General features: G+C 40.9%; 1 protein-coding gene across 5 annotated transcripts in view; it reads right to left on the bottom strand.

Moving 5' to 3' along the window:
- Positions 1-11617, bottom strand: part of LOC107099602 (glutamate receptor 2-like) — a 104228-nt gene that overhangs the window by 38139 nt on the left and 54472 nt on the right. For all 5 annotated transcript variants that reach the window (XR_001481968.1, XM_015397802.1, XM_015397801.1 and 2 more), the window contains exons 14-16: positions 11208-11362; positions 9139-9337; positions 7667-7914 (exon numbers count right to left, since the gene is read on the bottom strand). Coding sequence is in view for 4 of the 5 variants with exons in the window: in XM_015397802.1 (XP_015253288.1) it covers positions 7667-7914; positions 9139-9337; positions 11208-11362 (602 nt within the window). In the remaining variant the exon portion in view is untranslated. The remainder of the gene's footprint in view (positions 1-7666; positions 7915-9138; positions 9338-11207; positions 11363-11617) is intronic.

Raw genomic sequence — 11617 nt, 5'->3', positions numbered from 1 at the left:
GAGAGAGAGAGAGAGAGAGAGAGAGAGAGAGAGAGAGAGAGAAGGAAGAGGCATGGGACGGAGAACCATACAGCTATTGGCAGCTTGCTGAAAAGACAAAGAAATAAGAAACAACATGAGTGACAAACATGCAACACACCAAGACGCATGCGTATTCATTCATTCCTGCATCAGTCCATCCCTTGATTCAACCTGCTGATTAGCCTTTTCTCCCAGAAATGGGTGATATGTTCTCGTTTACACCGTCCTCTGTATGGATGTTAAATGTCTAAACGAAGCTGATCAGGGAGGAATACATCGATTCACTGGTGACAATTACATGACAATTAAAATCAATTTAAAATTCTAAACTGGTTAGAAACCATCAGATTTCATTTAGTGTGTTTTTCCAGTAAACAATGTAAACTGGTCTGGTATCGAACCAGTCCTCCAAAATAACTTTTAGAAGTACCTCAGCAGGGATTATCTTAATAGCTGGTGAAAAATGTACCAAACTTGTGACACATTCTTTGATACTTAATGAAGCAAATTAACCCTCTGTAGTATTTATCGGATGTGTCAACATTCCTCTATCTTCCTTTTTGCTGTTTGTTTCTCATATTGTGACTCATATTGGGCCACTAAAATCTGATTCATTCAGAAATGTAGAATTTCTCACCTGATAATTAAAAAGGACTGATTTATTTTAATAAATCTGAGCGACACTCTGCCACACAGGCCTGATGTCAAACAAAAGGTTAGATTAACCGTGACTGATAATAGAGAGCAGCAAAGTGCAAATACATAAATGATGCAAACACACACAATTCATAATTTAACAAAGGCTGCAGTTAGAAAATAACTGTTGAAAAGCTTCAAACTAGCTCTCCATAATGGAATATTAATGACTATAGACCAGAGCATTGGTAAAGATGTAACTATGGAGGGATGATAAATGTCTACTGGAGGACATTAAGAGGAATGAAAGGAAGTAATTTTTCTTTGAGTTTTGTTTAAACACTTCGGCTGTGTCCTAATGTCTGCCTTAATTCCTACATAGGGCACTACATAGTGGTTACGCCATTTTAAATGAGTGTCCGAATGTCAAGTGAATAAAAAAGTAGTGGACTTGAAATTTACCATAATGCACCTTAAAAAGTAGTGATCATAAATGTTCATGATGAGCAGATAAATCCCAGATTGCTTAGGGAGAGATCTTCTCGCAAAGCATCATGGGATGTGTTGTGGCAACAAGAAATGAACAGATGGAAAAGGCAATAGGGGGAGTTACGTGACCAATGGGGAGCGAAAAGCAGTGATCCGTCTAAACGGTCAGTTAACTGAGTTCACTATCAAGTTCACTATATAGTCCTTGCTCTATATAGTGATGGAGGGATTTAATGGTTAGGGTGGTTGATCGGACACAGCCTGAAGCCGTTTCTCAATTCACAAGAACGTTAGTATGACTTGTCTTCTCACCTAGTTTGTTCTTGACGAGAACACAGGAAAGTCTGGATTCACAGAGAACAGGAGCATGCAACATAAATATTGGTCAAATGGAACAGAAGCGTACTTGTGACATCACCACATTCAAAGCTCATCTGAAGCTACATTTCACCTCCTGTTATAAATAATCTCTAGATAATAATACATTCTGATTTTTTTTTCATTTAGTGGGGGAATAATAATGAACACAGTCAGATAAACACAAACAAAAATGAACATTTTGCCAAATAAAACAAAAAAACACCATCAGAGCCAGTCCTTCACATGCAGCTATGCTGAGAGAGGGCTGCTGCAAACGGGATAACGTTACTGGAGGTCCACTGGTTGCTGCGGTCCTCTTAACATCGGAACTTTCTTTTTAATCATGCACTAAATCATTTAATGGCAATACAGTGACGCTTAAAAGTATAATTTTCCTCACCTCAAATGATCTTAAAACGTACTTTTGTAGAAAATCAGAAAAGTGAACTTTTAACTTTACTATACTCATTCTCTGAGCTCTGTGAGCGCTCCACTGGAAGCTGCTGCAGTGCATGCTGGGACAGCTGTCTATCTGTAGAATGGACAAGTCTGCTCTGATGCATGCGGTCTTGTGTTCTTGTGAATTGGAACAGTACTAGGGCTGAGGCTGATGTTTCACAAGCACATGAGAACACACAAGTATGCATATTGAGAAATGGCCTGAATGTCAGAATCTGTTTATGACTTCACTGGTCTCTGGTCCTGAGAGTTAAAGATTGTCTCCCCTTAGTGGTCTGGAGAACGCATTTATTGTGGGACTAGTATGATGCTTTTCTGTACTTGCAGTAGGTTTAAGTCCTTGAATGTTTTTCCTCTGCAGGTATTTAGTCTTGTTTTGCATTAGCATCATTTAGGTTTTTGCAGCAGGTTTTCCCCTGTCAGCCTCTGTACCCCTCAGTACCATTAGATGCACCAATCAACCCAGAGATGTGCTGACAGGTTTTTAAAGTGCAAAGCACAGGGTTGGATAGCGCAGGTTTATCAAACACCTTAGTATGAACTTTAGGTCATGCTAAAAGAGATCAACAACTGAACTCGCTGTCATTGACTGGTCTGCTAAGGATCTTAGCAGGGCGTTAATCAAAGAACAAAACAATAGCATTAAAACCCTAAAGAAAGGCCTTAAACAGCCTCTGGCTGCAAATATTACTGACCTGCATTAATTGTTTTATGTTGTAACAAATAATAATTACAGACAAAAATACTTCACTTAACAGCTGGACTTCCTGACTTCAAATGTGTAATTTAAGGTAAATTGTGTATCATATCAAGCAGTGTAAAAATGATGCAATTACCTTGTGAATTTGGATTTGGACAGATCTAACTATGTAACATAGATCTACTGTCAGCTAGAGGCTAGAGCTGGTAGATGTTCAGCTGCTGCATATTTTGATTTTGTCGTGATAATCCTTTGGACTTAGCACAACCTAGACAATGCTTTACTCCAGGGTTCCAGTTTTTTCATGACCTTGAAAACCTGCTGTTCCAGAGTTCAGTGTTGCAAGACTATATTGCATTAATCTAGGTGCAAGCTGCAACTTTGTTTCCTTCTGTGTGGTGCATTCCCACTTTAATGTTATTACCGCCACCTAAAGGGCTGGAAACAGACATTGAGTGCCTCTGCGATTTGAAAATTTTATTTTTCTTAACTGCGATTGTACTGCAAATGCTATAAATTGCACAGCTCTATTTAGCAACTACTAAACATGCAGCGACTCAACCTCTTTTCACAACAATTTATAATAATATTATTTTTCCCTTAAATTGATCTGATAGAAATGTGTGCCTTTTATTACATTGATATAATTCCACTTTTTAAGTAAAATGCCAGAAAGTTCAGCTGTTAAATAAAAAGGTTTGATTTCATACCTGGGTTTTATATTTTTGCTCTGCAGTAAACAAATGACTAAAGCTCTGACTCATTTTCATTTCCCTCACGAGGAACTGGGGCCAAAGAACTGAGTGTCACAGGTTCCACATTTCCACCAGCCAACAGCCTGTTATCTCTGGTATTCATTTAGACCCTGTTCTTCTATTATCACTGGCCACTTTATTAGGAACAGCTGGTAAATCTGCCAGTCTATGGCTGTACCTCAGTGAACATTTACATGAGAAGGACTTCTTAAAAGTCAAACTGATCATCAGAATCTTGAAGAAACTACTATTACAAAGTACTGAAGACTCTCAGTCATCCAGCTCATGGTCATTCCAAAAAAAAAAAAAGTTAAAATAAATCCACTGGACTTAGTTTCCAAGTTTGAAGACGTTTCGCTTCCCATCCTGGAAGCTTTTTCTATTCAAAATGTCAGAAAAAGTGTTGAGTTATTTTGAAAACATGCATCTCCAAACACAAAATCCCGGAACATTTCAAACCAAACAAGAACCTTAAACAGAGACTGGTGCATCCTAAAGACAAAACCCCCAGACCTATTATGAGTGGAGTGGTGTCTGCAGTTCAATGCAGTGAGGAATGCTCTGATCTTTATATTGGAGAAACCAAACAACCTCTCCACAGATGCATGACCCAATATAGAAGAGCGCCCTCCTCTGGACAAGACTGTATGGTACATCTACACCTTATGGACAAAGGACATTCTTTGGAGGACCAGAATGTTCACATTCTGGATAAAGACAATAGGTGGTTTGAGAGGGGCGTGAAGGAAGCCATCTATGTTAAGAAAGTAAAACCAACCTTAAACAGAGGAGGTGGACTCAGATTTCAGCTTTCAAAAACCTACAATGCAGCAATTGAGTTTATTCCTTCCCACCACCCCAACCCCTTTACAGGGGAAGAGAAGACCTCACCTATTCAGCCAGGCCAACAATCCCCTTCCCCCTTTCAGAGACATAGGCAGGTATGGGGCATTGCAGGCAAAGGGGTTTGGCATTTTTTCAAAACAAAGACAAGGCTTTGTTGCGCTACTATATTAAACCTGGAACTCAACGTTATTTCTGACATTTTGAATTGAAAAAGCTTTCTGGATGGGAAGAGAAACGTCTTCAAACTTGGAAACAAAGTCCAGTGGATTGTTTTTAATTCTTTTTTTTTTTTTGGAATACTATTACCAAGAGCAATTTTAGGGAAATAACTTCTCCCATATTTACAGAGAATGGTATAAAAAAGATAAATATTGATCATGTTTAAGGATGCACCTTATTAATGTCAGACGTCATCAGAGAATGGACAGATTTACTTCCAATGATAGAAAAGCAACAGTAGAGCAACCGAAACCTAGATGAGCAGAATAAAGGCTCACTCAGTCGGACCTGGAAGCAGATGAGCCCCTGTCAGCTGTTAAAAGGGGAACCTGAGGCTCCTGTTGGCGCAGGCTACCCAGAACTCTACAATAACAGACTGGAACCATTCTGCCTGCTCCAACCGTGTCAATTTAACAGCAGTAATAAGACTGCAGACTCAGACTGTGGCACAAATGAGTAATAAATGCCTTTATTAATAGCTTGGCCTGCTGTTGCTAGTGTAATGGTGCATCGTCTTGGCATACTTTGGGCCCCCTAGAGCCAGATGGTGATTAAATTCTCTAAATACTGTTGCTGCCAAAGTCCATCGATTTATGACCACATCTTCTGATAACTTCTTCCAGCAGGATAATAAACCCAGTCACAAATGATCTCAAAATGGATCCGTCAACATGCCAGGGAGCTCACTGTTCTCCAGTGGTCTCCATGGTAACAGTCAGCAGGACTAATAGAACCTCAGCTATGCAGTGGAACGTGAGGTTTGCAGCTGATATATTAGCACTGACTGCGTGATGTTATGTGATATGGACTAAAATCTTTAAAGCCTTTTGAATTTGTGGTATAAAGAACAGATGCAGGTCAGAAGGGCAAAGGCAGCGGGCAAACTACCTGCAAGATGTTCCTAATAAAGTGGCCGTTCATTGCTATGAAGACACGATTTTGCCAAAATGGCACAAGCATTATAAACACTTATACAAACAGTTTTATGTAAAACACATGCATGTAAGATTCTCTCCACATGTATTTTTCAACTTTATGCATTCAGACTGGTTACCATGAAGCCCCCAATACGTCACCAGCATGAGTCAAAGCAACCATGGCTTGTTTTTATGCTCTTGTAGATTCTGTCCTACGTAAATGTGGACCTTTTTCTGTGTCGTTTGTCTTTTTGAGGGTGAAACCAACCAACCAATGAAAGTAATCGGCCTGTAATGGCTGTTTTAAAGAATATCCCGCCTTTTGAGACAGTCCAGTTTTCTATTTGCTACCAGTAGCGTTAGCAAAGCATCTTCAGGCTAAGTGGACTCATCATCAAATAACTAAGTTTAACACAGTCATAAATTTACCCTGACAGCAGTAGTAATGTGATGTAAATGATGAATGTTAAATTTGGAGCTTCATTTGAGCTAACTTAACATTAGCTGCATTGTTTATATTGAGGAAATTGAGGCCTGAATGACATTTTGTTTATACCCGAACACAGACATTTACATTTCTAATCAGTTGCAGCTGCTGTTAAGCCTTTTTTCTATTACAACAGAGCATTAACTCATTCTTGTTATTATACTGGGGGCCTCAAGGTAATGAATCTGCACACATGAAATATTCAAAATGCATGTGGAGAGTAGTTTACATGTGTGTTTTAAACCAAACTCTTTTTTATTAAGCACCTGTCCTTTGAGCAAAATTCAGACTTCATTCAGAGCTATTTTTATCTTCACATTTACTCATTTAGTGAGTGTGGTTCTTCTGGAGGTTTCCTCCTTTTTAAAGTGAGTTTAACCTTTGTTTATAGATGTTGGAGATGTGCCTGTTTTTCAGTGTAGTCCTGTTTCTTTGACTGGATGTGCTCTCTTCATCCTCTGATATGGGAGCTGGCTTAGATTTCGTCTGCCTGGCTGTGTGTTTCCTGGACGGGGCCGCCTTTAACAGTTGCTTTTTTGTATCCCTGCTTCTGTCTCCTTGAACCCCAGTCGGCCTCAACAGATGGCCGCTCACATTGAGCCTGGTTCTGCTGGAGGTTTCTTCCTGTTCAAAGAGAGTTTTCCTCTCCACTGTTGCTACAAGCATGCTTAGTGTGAGGGATTGCCTTCGAGTCAATGAGTCGATGCAATAAACTGGTTTTCCTCAAATAGAAAACTTTGAATCAATCAGACTGGATGATCTGGTGAACTGTGTTGTGAATTGGAGCTATAGAAATAAACCTAATTGAATTAAAGTTTTAACTGTCCGTGTTTACAGTGTTTTTCACAAACTAAGCTCTTCATTAAACAGACTTTAAAGAAATGTCTACCCCCCCCCGGGACCAGAGGAATACAAAAGGAGTGCTGGAATTTTAAAGCTGCATTCTCAGTGAAACAAAAAAGGAAAGTCTGCTGTTGAGTAATAAAACGTCTGCTTCTTTTAAGGATGTCTGCAAAGGCGACACGCATTCACATTCAAACAGATGTTTAGGTCTTACACTTAAAGACAGGAATAATCCCCTGATTCAGGTCTTAAAGAGCAAATCGCCAAAAAACTACAAATTCATACATTTTCTTTCCTTTTTGTAGGAAAAAAAAACATGAGGAAAAGATCAATATTCCTTTTGTCGGCTTTGAAATGCGGTGATTCCTCTAAAAGCACCTCTAAATCCAGCCTTACACAGCTGCTGCATTCCGAGTTTAATTATTTGCTTTCGATGCAAAATGAGGAAAAATCTATGAATTGAAGGCTCGCTTTAAGACCTGACATCTCAAACAAACCCTCCCCCCGTTGTCACGGTAACCACCCCAACCATAGGGTCAGAGGTGGTAACCAACAGTCAAAATACAAACCACTGGGATGATGTCATCAGGGTAGGTGGATTATTATAACAACGAGTAGTGAGCTGCCATGCCCCATTCATCACACTCGCATACTGCGAAACCCAACAGGCACTAAGGCTTGGGATAAAGTAAGCGCTCCCCATGGTGTGTTCTCTTTTGCCGATGAGCATCGCTGCACCTGAACGCAGCAGCGGCTCACACACTAACTAGTTAGCACCAGTCAGTGTATTTGGATCATTCCTTTTCTCAGAGAGTCTCGTGGAGAAAAGAACTGGGCGAGCGGGGAGGGAAACAGTATGCTAGGCAGCAGGTTAGTAGTGTGAATGGTACATGGCAGTGCAGGTTGGCTGGCATTGTTATACTGATCCACCCACCTTAATGGGGATCCTTTGGGCGTGGCGATGCCGTAGCCTTTGGAGTCCAGGTTTCCTCCCACTTTCATGGTGTCGCAGGGCTTCCTCTGCTCGATGTACTCGTTCATGGTGGACTCCAGCAGGTAGGCGTACTTCCCTTTGGACTTCCGCACACGCTGGACGCCCTCCGACGTTTTCTTGACAAACACGGACGGTTCTGCAGATTTCATGTACTGCCACATCTTGTCAAACAACGCGATTTTGGAGCGCTGAAAAAATGTAGAAGATGGGTCTGTTAAAGGGTTGTAGATCAGAGGTAGGCAGAATCTAGTTACTCTTCCTCAAATGCACACCGCAGACTTTGTGACCCAAAGAGTTGACGCATCTGAGTTATCTTAAATGATTTCTCAGGCCAATATATACAGCGCTTGACACTATCAATGCTACCAGCGGGGCTCCCCTCTTGTAATACTGACTATGTAAGTTTGGAGATGACCGACCGTCAGTGGCCAGGTCATGTGATCTGGAAGAATGTATCCCCTTATGGCCACAGGCTCTTACAGAAGCAGCCACTCAAAGTGGCCCTTCCCAGTCAAATTCCAGCTGAACGGCAGCCCACTCCCCTGCAACTCCCAGTAAAATCCCCTTCATGAACCAAACATATTTTTTACTCTGACTCCACCTTTTCACTGACTTACAAGGTCTGACCAGGAGATGACGCTTCTCTTTAGATCTTAATGTGCACAAATCATGACTGAATGAATATTTTAGTACAAAGATGATTGTTTAAAAACAAATTGTAGGGGACCAGCCAAGGAAAGTGGGGAAATTTTGAATGGCTACTAGCTTTTGCTCTACTATTTTTCTGCCTGCTGGACTACTCGTCATTGCTGAGACAAGGAAAAACTTTAAACCTTTTGAAGAGGCTAAAAAGAGAAAACGTGAAAGGGATCGTGCCTGAGGAAAAACAAGAGTCAATCTTGGAAAGGAGTTTGTTGGCACAGGCTGAAAGAAGAAGCCGGATGTAAAACCGATTCTCTTTTCTCAGCTTTATTATTAAACTGTTAAGTTAACAGTCCTCCCCTTCATGCCATGAAGGAGCCTGTGTGACTCATTCCTGTCTCTCATGACCTGAGAGAGGCTAAGAACAGACATATCTCAACATTTTTTGCTCCACAGCAGACACAGCATCCCAAAGAAGATCCACCTGAGCTATGTGGAAGAGCCATGAGGAAATCCTCTTACAGCCAATCCCATAATACAGGACCACCCCCTGAGACGGATCAGGAATCTGTATCCGTCTGAACAGCACAGAGGTTACTGTTCCCCACAGGAGATGATTGTTCATATTCTGATTAAAAGTAGGCTTTACTAATCTTACGATGCATCAGAATATGATGAACCTTTGAAGACTAAATGATGAGGTAATTAAGGCATCAAACTCTTCCTAATTGATCCCCGTTAAGATGAATCCCTGTAGAAGAAGAACTCACCCTGAAGAACTCCTTGGTGGACCCAGAGTCCAGCGTCCCGTATGCGATCTCTGTCTGCTTAGCCAGGTCCTCAGCGCTCTCAATGGGAGACACCATTCTCTCCACCGTCAGGAAGGCAGCCAGGTTGGCGGTGTACGATGAGATGATGATGAGCGTGAAAAACCACCACACCCCTCCAACTATACGACCCGATAGAGACCTGCACACAACACAGAACAGTTCAGGTTCTGCTGGAGGCAAATGGTCTCCCAACAGAGTTCCCTATAAACACAGCATGAGAACATGTCAAATAAACAGAGAAAGACTAAAGGAAAGAGTCTAATATTTAAGATTACAAAAAGATTATATCTGTGCACAAATATGATCTGTTTTAGTTTTTGGTGCACTAATAAAGGGTGATAAAGGGCAAGAGACACTGAGAGGTATTCTGAACCATTTAATTAGTGTTCCCAAAAGAAAGCATAACTTAAAATACAAAAGCAACAGAAAGTAGAGTAACAGAGTATTGAAAAAAAACAGAAAATTTAATTTTGTTCCTTATTTATTGCAAAGAACGAGCCCTCTATGGGAGAAAGGTGGCGAGCGACACACTGGACAGGTCATCAGGCCATAACAGGCTAACACAGAGCTAGACCACGCAGATTCTCTCAACTTACTATATGTAGTGAGGACCATGTGTTGACCGACTATTGATTTTTATTTTCAACCCTTTCTATGTCCTAACCCTGAAAATAACCCTAAACCTAAGCATTACCAATGCATACCTCATCCTAACCTGAACCTGCCTTTGCAACAACAGGTCCTCAATGTGATGCTGAAATCTGAACGATGGTCCTCACTTTGATAGCCAGACAGGAGCACTCACACCTAAGGTCAATGTCAAGAAGCCAGTTAACCTAGGATTGTGGGAGGAAGCTGGAGTACCCAGAGAGAACCCACTCATGCTCAGGGAGAATATGCAAACTCCATGCAGAAAGACCCCTGGCCAGGCATTGAACCTGGACCCTTCTTGCTGCAAGGCTGCAGTGCTTGGGACTGTTCCACCATGCAGCCATTTTCTCAAATATTTCTATTTCAATATTTTGTGATATTTAATTTTTTGCGGGCTGCATGGTGGAGCATTGGAAAGAGTTACTGCCTTGCAGCAAGAAGGTTTTGTGTTTGATTCCCGGCCCGGGGTCTTTCTGCGTGGAGTTTGCATGTTCTCCTTGTGCATGTGTGGGTTCTCTGGCTTCCTCCCTCAGTCCAACATGACTGTTAGCTGAACTGGCTTCTCTGAATTGTCCATAGCTGTTTGTGTGCATGGTTGTGTGTCTTTATGTGTCTCTGTTGCGCTGTGATAGACTGGCGGCCTATTCTGGGTAGACCCTGCCTCTCACCCAGTGACAGCTGGAGATAGGCACTGGCTCCACTATGACCATGACAAGGACTAAGTGGGAAAAAACTTACAATATCTTTTTCATTTTTTTTTTTTTTCAGATTTGATCCTTTCTGTTTTAAATTTTTATACTTTATATTTTAACTTCTCTTACATATTTGACATTTTCACTTTTAATTTTTTTAATGTTCCTTTTTTCAGATTTTGTTTTACCAGTTGCATTCTTTTAAAATTGCATTTAACAGATCAGATTCTCTTCACTTGGAGCCCAATTCAAACACTCAGTCAACCAATGAAAATGTTGCTATACGTCCAGTCGACCAATAGAAATGCTTGTTCGCCCATCACAGAAGAAAACCCCCCACCGCACTAGAAAATATGATCTGAAAAACTAAATTTGAAAAGATTGAAATTCATTAAACTCAATCTGTCATCTGAAAAATTAGCAAAAAAATCAATTTGGAAACATAAAAGAAGAAAAATAATCAGAAAAAATGAAACCTGAGAAAACTGTAAAGTTAGTCTCAAAAACTTTTTTTTAACCAATAAGTTTTTAAGTTTCCATTTCTCAATAGTATTTCATATTTCATTTTTCATCCTGTACTCAGAGAAGAAAGATAAAGGGTCAGATCCTCATTTGAACAACAGACAGGAAACAGAAAAGAAATCAGTGGTTTTATGTCCTACCAACCTTGGTGAAATATCACAGCCCTGACGCATGAAAGCACCCAGGGAGAACCACAGCGAGTTAAAGATCCCAAACTCATTGGTTGATTCTGTCGTCAGCGGCAACGCTCCATCCTCTGGCTCCTCCAGTGTCCACTCGTAGGGGCTGAACCTCGACACCTACAGGGAGAAACCTCTCCGGCTCCATTAACAGGTCAGAGTTTAAGATGCCTCCCATCTAAACGAGTCAAACATTAGTCAGCATTCATCAACACATAATTTAGTATTTTAATTAGAAGAAAATGGAAGAAATAACTGTAGATCTAATTAAACTCATTCATTCATGTTCATGTTCGCCAAACCAGTCTACATGTGCCTTGTGGACTTGGAGAAGGCGTTCGACCGTGTCCCTCGGGCAGCCCTGTGGGGGGTTCT

Source organism: Cyprinodon variegatus, unplaced genomic scaffold (assembly GCF_000732505.1).
Source record: "Cyprinodon variegatus isolate N-32 unplaced genomic scaffold, C_variegatus-1.0 Scaffold887, whole genome shotgun sequence".
In the NCBI taxonomy this organism is placed as follows: domain Eukaryota; kingdom Metazoa; phylum Chordata; class Actinopteri; order Cyprinodontiformes; family Cyprinodontidae; genus Cyprinodon; species Cyprinodon variegatus.
Note: the sequence above shows the minus strand (reverse complement) of the source record. Positions and strands in the feature narration are given on the sequence as shown.